This window comes from Nerophis ophidion, linkage group LG16 (genome assembly GCF_033978795.1).
Source record: "Nerophis ophidion isolate RoL-2023_Sa linkage group LG16, RoL_Noph_v1.0, whole genome shotgun sequence".
Classification (NCBI taxonomy): Eukaryota; Metazoa; Chordata; class Actinopteri; order Syngnathiformes; family Syngnathidae; genus Nerophis; species Nerophis ophidion.
The window spans coordinates 43500967-43519124 of record NC_084626.1 but is presented as its reverse complement, the minus strand read 5'-3'; the positions used below and the strand labels follow the sequence as shown (position 1 = coordinate 43519124).

The following is an 18158-nucleotide window of genomic DNA, read 5'->3' as shown; positions in this document are numbered from 1 at the left end:
GTTTAGATCAGTGTATCCTGATCCATTACAGGATTGGTGGCCACGGATGAAGCACTGGTTGTCTAAAGTATGGACCCCGGGTGGACAACTCGCCTATGCATCGGTTGGGGACATGTCTGCTCTGTTGACCTGTCTCTGCTCGGGATGGTCTCCTGCTGGCCCCACTGTGGACTGGACTTTCACTATTATGTTAGATCCACTAAGGACTGGACTCTCACTTTTATGTGAAATCCACGAATTGAATGGACTCACACTATTATGTTGGATCCACTATGGACTGGACTCTTACTATTATGTTGGATCCACTATGGACTAGACTCTCAAAATGTGTTAGATCCACTTTGGACTGGACCCTCACACTATTATGTTAGATCCACTATGGACTGGACTCTCACTATTATGTTAGATCCACTATGGACTGGATTTTCACTTTAATGTTAGATCCACTATGGACTGGACTCTCACACTATTATGTTAGATCCACTATGGACTGGATTTTCACTTTAATGTTAGATCCACTATGGACTGGACTCTCACACTATTATGTTATATCCACTATGGACTGGACTCTCACTATTATGTTAGATCCACTATGGACTGGACTCTCACTATTATGTTAGATCCACTATGGACTGGACTCTCACACTATTATGTCAGATCCACTATGGACTGGACTCTCACTATTATGTTAGATCCATTATGGACTGGACTAACACTATTATGTTAGAACCACTATGGACTGGACTCTCACTATTATGTTAGATCCACCATGGACTGGACTCTCACACTCTTATGTTAGATCCACTATGGACTGGACACTCACTATTATGTTAGATCCACTATGGACTGGACTCTCACTATTATGTTAGATCCACTATGGCCTGGACTCTCACACTATTATGTTAGATCCACTATGGACTGGACTCTCACACTATTATGTTAGATCCACTATGGACTGGACTCTCACTATTATGTTAGATCCACTATGGACTGGACTCTCACAATATTATGTTAGATCCACTATGGACTGGACTCTCACTATTATGTTAGATCCACTATGGACTGGACTCTCACAATATTACGCTAGATCCACTATGGACTGGACTCTCACTATTATGTTAGATCCAGTATGGACTGGACTCTCACAATATCATGTTAGATCCACTATGGACTAGACTCTCACAATATTACGCTAGATCCACTATGGACTGGACTCTCACTATTATGTTAGATCCACTATGGACTGGACTCTCACAGTATTATGTTAGATCCACTATGGACTGGACTCTCACTATTATGTTAGATCCACTATGGACTGGACTCTCACACTATTATGTTAGATCCACTATGGACTGGACTCTCACAATATTATTTAAGATATAATATAATATGATTGATTGACAGCTACTAGATATGTGTTTTGACTTGTCACCATAGTTACCCTTAGACCATGAAGTATATATATAGAGCCCATCACACCGTCACCTGATGATGCTGAGGAGTATGTTCCCACGGTGGTAGAATAGGAGGTGAGTTATGTCCAGAGAAGGTGGGGCACAAGCAGCACAGTGGGCCGACATGAGCTCTGACTAAACGTCCACTCAGCACCACTCCTTTGCCTGCGATTAAACCCAGCAGCATCCTCCCAGGTGGTATTTGGCGGAGGAGAGTCTGCCTTGGCTGGACACGCCCCATCAGCTCCTAAATGCCAGGTGGTGAAGCTACATTACCTTTTAGTGGTCGTCCCCAGAAGAGAGGGAGGGGGCACACCTTTCAACTCCCACTCAGCTAATATGCGCTTTAAAGCGGAACATTATCACAATTTCTAAAGGCTTAAAAACAATAAAAATCAGTTCCCAGTGGCTTGTTGTATTTTTTGAAGTTTTTTTCAAAATTTTACCGGTCCCGGAATATCCCTAAATAAAGCTTTAAAGTGCCTTATTTTCGCTATCTTCGAAACCACTATCCATTTCCCTGTGACGTCATACAGTGCTGCCAATATTAACAAACATGGTGGTTAGCACAGCAAGATATAGCGACATTAGCTCGGATTCAGACTCGGATTTCAGCAATTTAAGCGATTCAACAGATTACGCATGTATTGAAACAGATGGTCGGAGTATGGAGGCAGATAGCGAAAACGAAATTGAAGAAGAAATTGAAGCTATTGACGCTATTCGGCCATAGCATTGGTGTACCTAATGTAGTGGCCCATAGCATGGCTGGCTTATTAGCATCGCCGGTAAAATGTGCGGATCAAACGATCAGGACTTTCGCATCTCGTGACACTGGAGCAACTTAAATCCACTGATTGGTAAGTGTTTGTTTGGCATTAAATGTGGGTATCTAGTTCCAAAGACATGCACCTGGGGATAGGTTGATTGGCAACACTAAATTAGCCCTAGTGTGTGAATGTGAGTGTGAATGTTGTCCGTCTATCTGTGTTGGCCCTGCGATGAGGTAGCGACTTGTCCAGGGTGTACCCCGCCTTCCGCCCGATTGTAGCTGAGATCGGCGCCAGCGCCCCCCGCGACCCCAAAAGGGAATAAGCGGTAGGAAATGGATGGATGGGTAGTTTCAAATGTACATACAGCTAGCGTAAATAGCATGTTAGCATCAATTAGCGTAGAATGTTAGCATCGATTAGCTGGCAGTCATGCCTTGACCAAATATGTCTGATTAGCACAGAAGTCAACAACATCAACAAAACTTCGTTGACTTAATCGTTGCAAATGCATCTGCAGGTTATCCATACATCTCTGTGCCATGGCTGCCTTATTAGCATCGCCGGTAAAATGTGCGGACCAAACGATCAGGACTTTCGCATCTTGTGACACTGGAGCAACTTAAATCCGTCGATTGGTAAGTGTTTGTTTTGCATTAAATGTGGGTATCTAGTTTCAAATGTACGTACAGCTAGCGTAAATAGCATGTTGGCATCAATTAGTGTAGCATGTTAGCATCGATTAGCTGGCAGTCACGCTGCGACCAAATATGTTTGATTAGCACATATGTCGACAACATCAACAAAACTCACCTTTGTGATTTCGTTGACTTAATGGTTGCAAATGCATCTGCAGGTTATCCATACATCTCTGTGCCATGTCTGTCTTAGCATCGCCGGTCAAATGTGCGGACCAAACGATCAGGACTTTCGCATCTTGTGACACTGGAGCAACTTAAATCCGTCGATTGGTAAGTGTTTGTTTCGCATTAAATGTGGGTATCTAGTTTCAAATGTACGTACAGCTAGCGAAAATAGCATGTTAGCATCAATTAGCTGACAGTCATGCTGCGACCAAATATGTCTGATTAGCACATAAGTCAACAACATCAACAAAACTCACCTTTGTGATTTCGTTGACTTAATCGTTGCAAATGCATCTGCAGGTTATCCACACATCTCTGTGCCATGTCTGTCTTAGCATCGCCGGTAAAATGTGCGGACCAAACAATCAGGACTTTCGCATCTTGTGACACTGGAGCAACTTAAATCTGTCGATTGGTAAGTGTTTGTTTCGCATTAAATGTGGGTATCTAGTTTCAAATGTACATACAGCTAGCGTAAATAGCATGTTAGCATCAATTAGCGTAGCATGTTAGTATCGATTAGCTGGCAGTCATGCTGCGACCAAATATGTCTGATTAGCACATAAGTCAACAACATCAACAAAACTCACCTTTGTGATTTCGTTGACTTAATCGTTGCAAATGCATCTGCAGGTTATCCATACATCTCTGTGCCATGTCTGTCTTAGCATCGCCGGTCAAATGTGCGGACCAAACGATCAGGACTTTCGCATCTTGTTACACTGGAGCAACTTAAATCCGTCGATTGGTAAGTGTTTGTTTGGCATTAAATGTGGGTATCTAGTTTCAAATGTATATACAGCTAGCGTAAATAGCATGTTGGCATCGATTAGCGTAGCATGTTAGCATCGATTAGCGTAGCATGTTAGCATCGATTAGCTGGCAGTCATGCTGCGACCAAATATGTCTGATTAGCACATAAGTCAACAACATCAACAAAACTCACCTTTGTGATTTCGTTGACTTAGTCGTTGCAAATGCATCTGCAGGTTATCCATACATCTCTGTGCCATGTCTGTCTTAGCATCGCCGGTAAAATGTGCGGACCAAACAATCAGGACTTTCGCATCTTGTGACACTGGAGCAACTTAAATCCGTTGATTGGTAAGTGTTTGTTTCGCATTAAATACGGTTATCTAGTTTCAAATGTACATACAACTAGCGTAAATAGCATGTTAGCATCAATTAGCGTAGCATGTTAGCATCAATTAGCTGGCAGTCATGCTGCGACCAAATATGTCTGATTAGCACATAAGTCAACCAAATCAACAAAACTCACCTTTGTGATTTCGTTGACTTAATCGTTGCAAATGCATCTGCAGGTTATCCATACATCTCTGTGCCATGTCTGTCTTAGCATCGCCGGTCAAATGTGCGGACCAAACGATCAGGACTTTCGCATCTTGTGACACTGGAGCAACTTAAATCCGTCGATTGGTAAGTGTTTGTTTCGCATTAAATGTGGGTATCTAGTTTCAAATGTACATACAGCTAGCGTAAATAGCATGTTGGCATCTATTAGCGTAGCATGTTAGCATCGATTAGCTGGCAGTCATGCCTTGACCAAATATGTCTGATAAGCACATAAGTCAACAACATCAACAAAACTCACCTTTGTGATTTCGTTGACTTAGTCGTTGCAAATGCATCTGCAGGTTATCCATACATCTCTGTGCCATGTCTGCCTTAGCATCGCCGGTCAAATGTGCGGACCAAACGATCAGGACTTTCGCATCTTGTGACACTGGAGCAACTTAAATCCGTCGATTGGTAAGTGTTTGTTTCGCATTAAATGTGGGTATCTAGTTTCAAATGTACATACATCTAGCGTAAATAGCATGTTAGCATCGATTAGCGTAGAATGTTAGCATCGATTAGCTGGCAGTCATGCCGCGACCAAATATGTCTGATTAGCAGATAAGTCAACAACATCAACAAAACTTGCCTTTGTGATTTCGTTGACTTAATCGTTGCAAATGCATCTGCAGGTTATCCATACATTTCTGTGCCATGTCTGTCTTAGCATCGCCGGTAAAATGTGAAGACACTTTGGTACATTCAATGGGGGTCTGGCGGCAGATTTCTTGCCAGTGGTGCAACTTGAATCTATCCCTGTTAGTGTTGTTACACCCTCCGACAACACACCGACAAGGCATGATGTCTCCAAGGTTCCAAAAAATAGTCGAAAAAACGGAAAATAACAGAGCTGAGACCCGGTGTTTGTAATGTGAAAATGAAAATGGCGGGTGTGTTACCTCGGTGACGTCACGTTCTGATGTCATCGCTAAAAGACCGATTAACAGAAAGGCGTTTAATTCGCCAAAATTCACCCATTTAGAGTTCGGAAATCGGTTAAAAAAATACATGGTCTTTTTTCTGCACCATCAAGGTATATATTGACGCTTGCATAGGTTTGGTGATAATGTTCCCCTTTAAATACGTCGCAACCAAATCAGTTCCTCTGCCGTGAAGAACGCAAACACTCATGTTCCTAGCACGCCTCGCCCGGTTAATACATTTACAGGACATCATTCGGATTAGTCCTTCTGGATGATGTGTGCGCTTCTAGGAATGTACATTTGTGCTCAAAAGTTGACATACACTATTTTGCCGAAAAGTATTTGAAAACTCATGACATGATGTTCTTTACAAGTGTATGTCAACTTTTGAACTTTTGCATTTGCAAAAGCTGCAGATGACGTGGTTGAATGTGTGATGTGTTCAACTTAAACTGGCTTCACATGGAAGACATTTGCTGTGTGAAGGCCACAACATCACATGTGCACATCATCATCATCATCATCATCACACAGCAGGCATGACTAATTATCCACCTCCCTCAATGCATTCCTGCTTGTCTCAGAGTTCAAGTACCAATGATAGTCACACACACACACACTAGGTGTGGTGAAATGGGTCCTTTCTGTGACCCTTCCCCTTGTTCACCCCCTGGGAGGTGAAGGGAGCAGTGAGCAGCAGCGGTGGCCACGCCCAGGAATAATTATTGGTGATTTAACCCCCAATTCCACTCCTTGGTGCTGAGTGCCAAGCAGGGAGGTAATGGCTCCCATTTTCTATAGTCTTTGGTATGACTCATTCGGGGTTTGAACTCACAACCTAGTGATCTCAGGGCAGACACTTGAACCACTAGACCACTGGATCTAGCTGTGACTTTTATGCAGATGCTATGTTGTAACACATTTTAGCTCCAGTTATGACCTAGACCTTGGATAACCTGTGCTAGGAATGTTTGCATACATAAAATAGGGTGTGTCTGTCAATGGAAGAGGGTGTGTCGATCGTTGGGGGAGGGTGTGTTGGTCGTTGGGGGAGGGTGTGTCGGTCGATGGGGGAGGGTGGGTCGGTCGTTGGGGGAGGGTGTGTTGGTCGTTGGGGGAAGGTGTGTCGGTCGATGGGGGAGGGTGTGTGGGTCGTTGGGGGAGGGTGTGTTGGTTGTGGGGGGGGTGTGTCGGTCGTGGGGGAGGGTGTGACAGTCATTGGCGGAGGGTGTGTCGGTCGATGGCGGAGGGTGTGTCGGTCGAAGGTTGAGAGCGTGTCGGTTGATGGCTGAGGGTGGGTCGGTCGTTGGGGGAGGGTGTGTCGGTCGTTGGGGGTGGGTGTGACGGTCGATGGCGGAGGGTGTGTCGGTCGTTGGGGGTGGGTGTGTCGGTCGTTGGTTAAGAGCGTGTCGGTTGATGGGGGAGGGTGTGACGGTCGATGGCGGAGGGTGTGTCGGCCGTTGGGGGAGGGTGTGTTGGTCGATGGTTGAGAGCGTGTCGGTCGATGGCTGAGGATGTGTCGGTCGTTGGCGGAGGGTGTGTCGGTCGTTGGGGGAGGGTGTTTCGGTCGATGGCGGGGGGTGTGTCGGCCGTTGGGGGAGGGTGTGTTGGTCGATGGTTGAGAGCGTGTCGGTCGATGGCTGAGGATGTGTCGGTCGTTGGCGGAGGGTGTGTCGGTCGTTGGGGGAGGGTGTTTCGGTCGATGGCGGAGGGTGTGTCGGTCAAAGGTTGAGAGCGTGTCGGTTGATGGCTGAGGGTGTGTCGGTCGTTGGGGGTGGGTGTGACGGTCGATGGCGGAGGGTGTGTCGGTCGTTGGGGGTGGGTGTGTCGGTCGTTGGTTAAGAGCGTGTCGGTTGATGGGGGAGGGTGTGACGGTCGATGGCGGAGGGTGTGTCGGCCGTTGGGGGAGGGTGTGTCGGTCGATGGTTGAGAGCGTGTCGGTCGATGGCTGAGGATGTGTCGGTCGTTGGCGGAGGGTGTGTCGGTCGTTGGGGGAGGGTGTTTCGGTCGATGGCGGGGGGTGTGTCGGTCGATGGTTGAGAGCGTGTTGGTTGATGGCTGAGGGTGGGTCAGTCGTTGGGGGACGGTGTTTCGGTCGATGGTGGAGGGTGTGTCGGTCGTTGGGGGAGGTTGTTTCGGTCAATGGCGGAGGGTGTGTCGGCCGTTGGGGGACGATGTGTCAGTCAATGGTTGAGAGCGTGCTGGTCGATGGCGGAGGGCATGACGGTCAATGGAGAAGGGTGTCTCAGTCATTGGGGACAGGTGTGTTGGTCGATCGCGGAGGGTGTGTCGGTCGTTGGGGAGGGTGTGTCGGTCGATGGCGGAGGGTGTGTCGGCCGTTGGGGAAGGATGTGTCAGTCAATGGTTGAGAGCGTGCCGGTCGATGGCGGAGGGCATGACGGTCAATGGAGAAGGGTGTCTCAGTCATTGGGGACGGGTGTGTCGGTCGATCGCGGAGGGTGTGTCGGTCTTTGGGGAGGGTGTGTCGGTCGATGGCAGAGGGTGTGTCGGTCGTTGGGGGAGGGTGTGTCGGTCGTTGGGGGAGGGTGTGTCGGTCGATGGGGGTGGGTGTGTTGGTCGATGGCGGAGGGTGTGTCGGTCGATGGCGGAGGGCGTGTCGGTCGTTGGGGGAAGGTGTGTCGATCGTTGGCGGAGGGTGTGTCGGTCAATGGCGGAGGGCGTTTCGGTCGTTGGGAGAAGGTGTGTCGGTTGATGGCGGAGGGTGTGTCGGTCTTGGGGTAGGGTGTGTCGGTCGTTGGGAGAGGGTGTGACGGACCTCGGTTGAGGGTGTGTCGGTCGATGGTGGAGGATGTGTCAGTCAGTGGATGGCAGAGGGTGTGTCAGTCAGTGGATGGTAGAGGGTGTGTGTCGAGTATGGAAGCTAGACAAACAAGAAAAGAAGCACTTCCAAGTGGTATTGGACAGAAAGGAGGACTTTTTTTCTCCTCCATTTAAAAAATGTGGACCTTATCACTACTGTCTGATTCCAATCCATGCAAGTCATCACAATCAAGTAATATTCTTGAAAGAAACATGCTTGTATTATCATTAAACACCGTGTTAACTTCTCTTTCATAAATAAACCAAGATAAATTATATATATTTGAATGAGGTGGACCCATTGAAAAGTAGCTGGCCTGCAGAAAATATGTGGCCCCCCCTGCTTTAGAGCAATACTCCTCTCCTCTAGTATCAATTATTAAAATGCAGTAAAAAAAAAAAAATGCTCATGAATGCACTGAAAATAGCACAACACTCCCAGTAGCCTCCAGATCTGCTGCCTTCACATTGAGTGGGACCACAGAACGCAGAGACTTGGTTCCAATTCGATTGCCTGACTGAAATGCATGCTTTTCGCTCTAAAGGTTTAACAACATGCTTTCTCCACAGGCGTCTCCAAGCCGAGATGTCTGATAGAGATGACCTAGAAAGCCGCTGCCCAGGTCCTGGTGTGGCCGGTGGAAACACCCCCGCTTCTTTCTATCTGCGCTCCTCTGATCTCCCTTTCAAATTGGATTCTAGCCTGCCACATTTATTATTCAGCCCATCCTTTCTAAAATATAGTTGTGTTTTTTTTCTTTCCTCAAGCTCAGTCTCTCATGGACTCTTCATTTTGCCTCATTAACCCTTGAAAGTGGAGAATTTCAGCAGGCACTGAAAAGTGCAGAATGAGAGGTGTGCAGTAAAACGGTACAAGTGCAATAAAAATGAAAAGGTTTCGGGAAAGAAGTCTGAAACTAGCGGATGGCGCTTGCTTCACATGTGGCACTTTGTTCAGGGGACAATGACAGTAACCAACACTCATCTAGAAATATAGATCATTAACACTTCTGAAGGATAACAAGTAAAAGGTGGAGAAATCCGATCCCTTATAAATGTGACTAATTATCAAGTGTATTTATGTTTACTGCATGGACTCCCAGGTTGCTGTCAGCCCTTCTTCCTCATTAGAGAAGATGAGGATGGAGGGAAGGAGAAGATCACATGCATGTCACACGTGAACACCTGGGAGAGGAATCTTTGATCGGGAGGCAAGAAAAGGTGAGGAGCAAATCAAGCAGAGAGACCACGTTCATGTGCATTGTTACTCATTTACAAACATGCATTGTAGTAACACTTTAGTATGGGGAACACATATTCACCATTAATTAGTTGCTTATTAACATGCAAATTAGTAAAAAAAAAAAATTGTTTTCCTTTGTCATGAAAAAGGGAGGTTTTTGTGGTTGGTGCACTAATTGTAAGTGTATATTGTGTTTTTTATGTTGATTTAATGAAAATAATAATAATAATTTGTTATTTTTATTTAATATTTTTTTTAAATAAAAAATGAATAAAAAAAAATTCTGCGGCAAGGTACCAATCGGGCCACAGCCCGGTACTAGGCCGCGGCCCGGTGGTTGGGGACCACTGTGTTACACCACATGTCAACTTGTGTGGGTTACACCGCATGTCAACTCGTGTGGGTTACACCACATGTGTGTTACACCACATGTCAACTCGTGTGTTACACCACATGTCAACTCGTGTGGGTTACACCACATGTGTGTTACACCACATGTCAACTCGTGTGTTACACCACATGTCAAATAGTGTGGGTTACACCACATGTGTTACACCACATGTCAAGTCGTGTGGGTTACACATGTCAACTCATTTGTGTTACACCACATGTGGTACACCACTTGTCAACTCATGTGTGTTACACCACATGTCAAATCATGCGTGTTACACCACATGTCAACTCATGTGTGTTACACCACATGTCAACTCATGTGTGTTACACCACATGTGGTACACCACTTGTCAACTCATGTGTGTTACACCACATGTCAAATCATGCGTGTTACACCACATGTCAAATCATGCGTGTTACACCACATGTGGTACACCACTTGTCAACTCATGTGTGTTACACCACATGTCAAATCATGCGTGTTACACCACATGTCAAATCATGCGTGTTACACCACATGTCAACTCATGTGTGTTACACCACATGTCAACTCATGTGTGTTACGCCACGTGTGTTACACCACATGTCAACTCATTTGTGTTACACCACATGCCAACTCATGTGTGTTACACCACGTGTGTGTTACACCACATAAAAACATATGCGTGTTACACCACATGTCAACTTATATGTGTCACACCACATGTCAACTTATATGTGTTAAACCACTTGTCAACTCGTGTGTTACACCACGTCAACTTTTGTGCGTTACACCATGTGTGTTACAGCACATTACAACTTATACGTGTTACACCACATGGCAACGTATGTGTTAAACCACATGCCAATTTGTGTCTGTTACACCACATGTCAACGTGGGTGTGTTACACCACATGTCAACCTGTGTGTGTTACACCACATGTCAACCAATGTGTGTTACACCACATGTCAACCCATGGGTAGTACAGCACATTTCAACTCATGGGTGTTACACCACATTTCAATTCATGTGTGTTACACCACATGTAAAATCATGTGTCACACCACATGTCAACTTGTATGTGATACACCACATGTTAACTTGTGTGTTACACCACATGCTAACTTGTGTGTAACACCACATGCTAACTTGTGTGTTACACCACATGCTAACTTATGTGTTACACCACATGTTAACTCATGTGTGTTACACCACATCAACGTATGTGTTAAATCACATGCTAACTCAAGTGTGTTACACCACATGCTAACTTATGTGTGTTACGCCATGTGCTATTTTATGTGTGTTACACCACATGCTAAGTTATGTGTGTAACACCACGTGCTAACTTATGTGTGTAACACCACATGCTAAATAATGTGTTTAACACCACATGCTAACTAATGTGTGTAACACCACATGTCAACTCATGACCCAGGGCCCACACACGCCTGCACAAAGCCAGCCTCTGTGCTCTCGCTTGGGTCAAACAACTCGTGGCTCAGCTGCTGAAGCCAAAGGATGACACGACACAGTTTGCGCACACGAACGCACGCACACACTCCTCCCAGCCTCTTCACCAGTCCGTGTGTTTATGATTATTATAGAGACAACACAAAGAAGGACATTAGAATGTGAGTCATACTCTGAATACAAACTTAAAATAAATTGGCAGGGGTCTGAAAGCCGACTGCATGTAAAGTAACCACACGCGCGCGCGCACGCACGTACACATACACACAACAATATGTCAATTAGACCTGACACAATGGCTAACACAACATACATACATACATACATACATACATACACATTGTGTGTGTGTGTGTACATATATATATATATATATATATATATATATATATATATATATATATATATATGTATATGTGTGTGTAAATATATACACACATTGTGTGTGTGCATATATTTACATACGTATACATATATACATACATACGTATACATATATGTCTTACTTGGATTATCCAGAGAATAGTGCTTGATATTGTGGTAGAGCGCAATATGTAGGTGTGGGAAAAATCACAAGACTACTTCATCTCTACTGAACTGTTTCATGGGGGGTTCCCTCAATTTTAATGGAAGCATTCACATACAATGGTTTGTATAGGGCACAGAGTGGGTGGGTACAGGCAGGCGTAGGGCGTGGTGATTAGCTCATGTGTTGCCTAGGAGGTGTTTCCGTCTGTGACGGCATGCTGATATGATTTCGCTGCGCTTGTTGAGAGATGACAGGTCTGGATGATGTATAATAAACAGTTTCTCTTTTAAGCATAGGTTGCATTTTTTATTACCACTGTTGTAAGGTGTGCTGGATGCAAGAATTTGCCATGTTATTGAATATTCCACATTATTGTCTTTCAGGTTCCAAATGTGCTTGCTGAGTTCTGTAGAATTCCGCAAGGTCCGGTTTCTAAAGAAGGCCTTGAGATTATTCCATCAGGTTTTAAACTCTCCTTCAGTTAATCCTACGTACGTGTCGGATGTGTTAATGTCCTTGCGTGTTACCTTTGCTTGGTAAACGACTGATGTTTGTAAGCACCCACCGTTGAAGGGGCAATCAGGGTTTCCTGCGGCAGTTGCATTCCTTAATGGTTTCGTATTCGTTCGGCCTGGGGGCAGGCAGTCCTTTAGCAATTGCTTTATTGTGATTTGAAATGATTTGTTACATGTTATTCATACAGCTGTAGCTCAATTTGATGTGGTTCTTGTTGAATACTAGATACATACATACATACGTTTCAAAGCATTAAACAGATTCCCTGGTTATAAATGTACATAGTTAGTTTTGAGTTAAGTTTTTAAAAACATGCAGAGGACAATTAATTTCCTCTGCTGGTCAACACCAGCACAGAACACAGAAATTGAGGACAACATCCAATCAGATTCACAAATGATTGGATCTTGGACGCTCGCCAGAATAACTCAAGACAAAAGGTGAATAATCTAGTGTACAATATTTGGCAAAATAAATAACAGTTGAGAGGTATTTTCCTCTCTCCGTTAACCTGGGCACCAACCCACCTGAGCCTGGCACGGTCACTGGGAGCACGCAGTGGGCTATGGGCACCCCGGCCACCTGGCACACGGGTCACATGCACTCAGCAGATGGCTCTTATTCAACCTTTCCCACTGAGTGTAGCGCAGGAGTCTGCTATACAGAGCCAACCCCAGGCAAAAGACTAAATGGGGTCATGGGAGTGAGAATAATCTTCACTTTTTAGACAATAAAACCTTACAACTGCACAAAAAAGGCTTTTAAAAAGGCTCTTAATTTCTATACAAGTATGGTTTTTACTCGAAATGATTCTTCTTTCGTTATTTCGACCAATGTTTGTAAGTTTTACAATATAACTAAAACAATGCATACTTGTGTAGGAGTGTTGTCATGAATATTTGTACATGCTATCGTGATGTAATCCAGCTAGAATCGTTAGCATTAACAAATATGCCAACACGTTTCCAAGTGTCCGTGTTACTATTATCAACTTACAATGTCATTCTTTTTGTATTGTTTCAATTTCGTAGATCCACCGAAACGTCACCGTGGAGTCATTGAGTCGGTTTAGCTGAATGGAGAGAAAACTTCCGCGTCTAGTGCGTCCAGGACGAGGACTTCTGTTTTGTTCGATCAGCCGTTTTACTGCCTTGTGACGAGCACCGTTTGGAAACAAAAAACTAAATTTTTCAAAATCCTTGGTAGCATACATCTTCCAGTTATAGTCCGGTGAGGCTAGTATATGTAAAAATATGACATTATTCTTACAGCATAAATACTGGTGCGCTCTGTAGCCCGGAAAATACGGTAACTTTGATAACAAAGACATGTTGTGAAGGTGATTAGCGTTTCTGTTGTGTTAATAAATGTGGTAAAACATTTGGTTTTTAAATGTCAGGACATCATAATTACTTCCCTTTTAGAGGTACCAGTCCAGGTCAAGTTTTCCTAGACTATCCCTCTCCTCTGTGCTATAGTATACATGCTAACCCCTCACTCCACCCAGACATGGGTGGCTTACTATCACCGAGTCCTCACAAAGTAAACCACGGCCGCATCTGCACCAGATGAACGCAGGCACACGCTGACCAAAGTCTCGACTAGTGGTTCTTATAGAGCAGGGGTCGGGAACCTTTTTGGCTAATAAATTGTCACAATCCTGCATGCAATCTGCAGCCAGCGCACCTGCTCGTTCTTCCCGCGTCGCGGCCAAACGCCTGCACGGCTGTGGCCAATAAGCAATCAGCACACCTGGGTCTGATGAAGGCAGACGCCGTAAAGACCAGCGGAACCGAAGAGCCAGTGCTGGAACATAGTTCACTCTCATAGTAAGCCTCCCGAGCCTAGCTTCCCTCCTCGTACCTTCTCTCTCTATGCTTTCCCTCTGCCATTGTCTTATGTCCTCTGTGTTCCCTCAGCATCCTGTGATCGAGCTGTGCGCCTCGACTTCGAATAATAAATATAATACGTTTTACCAATAATCCGATCTCTTCAACAGGTGCGGGAGAAAACGGATGGATTAAAACGCATGAGAACGTTTATTTTTAACACTGTGATTACCAGCGGGATTAGTACTTATCGTGTTTAGCAATGTCAGCTAAGATGTATCTGGGAGCCAGATGCGGTCATCAAAAGAGCAACATCTGGCTCGAGAGCCATAGGTTCCCTACCCCTGCCCTAGAGATTCGGTGAGTCGGCCTTAGGGGTTTGGCGGAGGTCAAGACACACCCGACTCATCGTGTATATTAAAACTTTTCCCTATCGTTGTGTTATGGATACCCCCAAACAATGTTGGTGAATGCGCATATGAAACTGGTGGGGTTCGGTACCTCCGACCAGGTTAAGAACCACGGTCTAGACCGAGCCCAGCAGTTCCAGATGATTACAAGTTGAGAGGAGACTTTTCATCAGAAATATCAAATGACCAGACCACCGCTGTGTCCTTGACCACAGGAGCGTCCAAACGACCGCTGGAATGAGCTCATCGCACAGGTGGACACCACCTTCATCGTGCCCATCCCTCATCCTCTTTTTCTCTCTAACTAAGCCACAAAAACAGTAAATACGACTTGTAAAATGTTTTTATCAAATAAATATTAAACATAACAATAGGTGGATACTAGGGGTGTAACGGTACACAGAAATTTCCGTTCGGTATGTACCTCGATTTAGGTCACGGTTTGGTTCATTTTTGATACAGTAAGACAAAATATACATTTTTTGGTTAGTTATTTACCAAATTTGTAAACAATGGCATAAAATACATATACACACAGGGTCCATTGCCAAGGTTAATGTGGTCAACATATATAAAATAAAAACTAAATGAGATAAGGCTCAGAATGGTTTCTTTACAAAAGCTTTCTACATATAAAGTGCTTTTTTTGATTGACTGATTGAGACTTTTATTAGTAGATTTCACAGTACATATTCCGTACAATTGACCAATAAATGGTAACACCCCAATAAGTTTTTCAACTTGTTTAAGTCGGGGTCCACATTCGTCAACACACCGCCCCCCCAGCCTGGCTAACTTGCCAGTAAGAGGATATATGGACTAATTGTTCTTCTACCATAGAAGTGGATCAAAATCTAGTTTTGAATGCAATACAGCAACCTTCTGCCACCCTGAATGAGACAAGCAATAGAAAATGGATGGATGGATGGTCTTAAATCTACTGCTATAAAAACATTTGTTATTGCTTCAGCCCTGCCTGACTCGCCAAGGAGAGGCTGCTTGAATGCGGTGGTGCCGCTTCAAAGGAGTTAGCATGTTTGATGTGTTGGCAGAAGCGCACCCTACTGCTGCTGAACAATGCCGGCAAACCTCCGTCCTCCATTGTTGTATCGCACCGCGCAGTCAAAGTGTTCCCAAACGGGTGATCTTAAGGAGGAAGGAGGGTCTTCCAGCTCTGGCTTTTGCATGTTGTCCTAGACCGGATCTCTGCTAGCCTGCCGTGTGTAGTGCCTTGCTCTGCATTGTTTACACAACCTGCGGTGCGCTACCTAATATGTCCGTGTGGAAACTCGTTCGGTACACCTCCGAACCAAACCCCCTGTACCAAAACGGTTCAATACAAATACACGTACCGTTACACCCCTAGTGGATACAATATTTTGTAAATTTTGGTACCCACGAAATTGTTTTCTATCGATTTTTCTCTAAAACGGTGAGTGTACAAAGCCTGAAGACTAGTCACCCATTTGACAGAAATTCTGACACCCCCCATCTCTTGAAGCCCCCAGGCAAAGCTACATGAACATGACTAGTGCTCTCCGGGGGACCAGCCTGTGTACTTTGTGCATGGTCCGCATGCACGCCCACAGAACGGTCGGCAGCTGTGCAAACTACACAAAATCACTGGAAGAAACACGTTTTTAGACGGCAAACAAAAATTGATAACATGAATGACTAATAATGACTACGTAAATATTGTACCACATCTAGGGCAGAGAATAGAATACCAGGTCAGCAGAGGAATCGAGTGAGACAAGAGACAAAAATCTCAACTCAACATTTCTCAAAAATTATACTAAAGAAGAAATGGGGTCAAGATCAACAACACCCGAGCCGTACCATGACAATAACCAGTTGCTCTTTTCATCCTTTGGTCAGCTTTTGATTGACTGATTGATTGAAACTTTCATTAGTAGATTGCTCAGCACAGTACAACTGACCACTAAGTTTTTCAACTTCTTTAAACCGGAGTCCACGTTAATCAATTCATGCTCTGCATGGATGTCCACGCTTGCTGACCAGAGTGAGATCTCGCACACATCCATCAAGCCGGGGACAATGGCAGAGAAGAAAGGCCACAAGAATAGCAAAGTCCAGACGGTGAATGGCTGTCATTTTGACAAATGTGCAAGACTGAAGCTGCATTGTTTCCCTCCCTCCAACGCCACATGGCCAATATCAACAACACCCATGGTGTGCAGACACAAATCAGCATTAGAAAGTGCTCAAAAGATAATATATGTGTAATATCGACAGGTCCTGAGCAGAGGGAGATTCAACGTGATCCCCAAGAGTGCGGTCGTTCACAGACCGGCGTAGTTATACACCGGTCACTTATATTCATCCTCTTCGCCGATCAAAGAGCTGACGAGCGCGGCCATTGATTGAAAGCGAGCTCTTCAAATTATAGGCCAGCCCGAATGTGGTAACAGAACCTTTTACATCTTTCATGACAATCAATGAGAAGCCCGAGCCGCAAATGGCTCGTTAAACTCGGCAGTTAAGGGGAAATGAATCGCGGCGTGGAAGTAAACAACGTGGCCTACCTTCTTCAGTTTGCCGTTGCGCGTGCCCACGAACGCCACCGTGTTGCTGCGGTAGTCGTAGGCGGCCACCGAGGTCATGCCGTCTTCCTTGTCGATGAAGAGCGGGATGCCCTCGATGGTGCTGGTCCCGCCCAGAGGCTGGTTGAAGTCCTGGCCGCAGAAGTTGTCATCGATCTGCAGAGGCTGCAGAAGCAAGGCCAGATGCATCATAAACTTAACACTACTTCATCAAATAAGGTGTGTGAATATCAATCAATCAATCAATCAATCAATGTTTACTTATATAGTCCTAAATCACGAGTGTCTCAAGGGGCTGCACAAGCCACAACCACATTCTCGGGTCAGATATCCGATATCAATCTCAGCTTCATAGGGAAACTAAATTCCAATTCTAGAGTATGTGTGTGTGTGTGTGTGTGTGTGTGTGTCCCATATCATGATTTAACCAGTTAGTGTGTGTGACCCATAATCATGCTTTAACCAGTTAGTGTGTGTGACGCAAATCATGCTTTAACCAGATAGAGTATGTGTGTGTGTGTGTGTGTGACCCATATCATGCTTTAACCAGTTAGTGTGTGTGTGAGATCCATAATCATGCTTTAACCAGTTAGTGTGTGTGTGTGTGTGTGTGTGTGTGACCCATATCATGCTTTAACCAGTTAGTGTGTGTGTGTGTGTGTGTGTGTGTGTGACCCATATGATGCTTTAACCAGTTAGTGTGTGTGTGTCCCATATCATGCTATAACCAGTTAGTGTGTGTGTGTGTGTGTGTGTGTGTGTGTGTGTGTGTGTGTGTGTGTGTGTGTGTGACCATATCATGCTTTAACCAGTTAGAGAGTGTGTGTGTGTGTGTGTGTGTGTGTGTGTGTGTGTGTGTGTGTGTGTGTGTGTGTGACCCATATGATGCTTTAACCAGTTAGTGTGTGTGTGACCCATAATCATGCCTTAACCAGTTAGTGTGTGTGTGTGTGTGTGTGTGTCCCATATCATGCTATAACCAGTTAGTGTGTGTGTGTGTGTGTGTGTGTGTGTGTGTGTGTGTGTCCCATA

General features: G+C 44.9%; 1 protein-coding gene across 4 annotated transcripts in view; it reads right to left on the bottom strand.

Moving 5' to 3' along the window:
- LOC133535433 (plexin-A1-like) overlaps positions 1-18158 on the bottom strand; it is a 508851-nt gene that overhangs the window by 328928 nt on the left and 161765 nt on the right. For all 4 annotated transcript variants that reach the window (XM_061875266.1, XM_061875268.1, XM_061875267.1 and 1 more), the window contains exon 3: positions 17109-17291. In XM_061875266.1, the coding sequence (XP_061731250.1) occupies positions 17109-17291 (183 nt within the window). The remainder of the gene's footprint in view (positions 1-17108; positions 17292-18158) is intronic.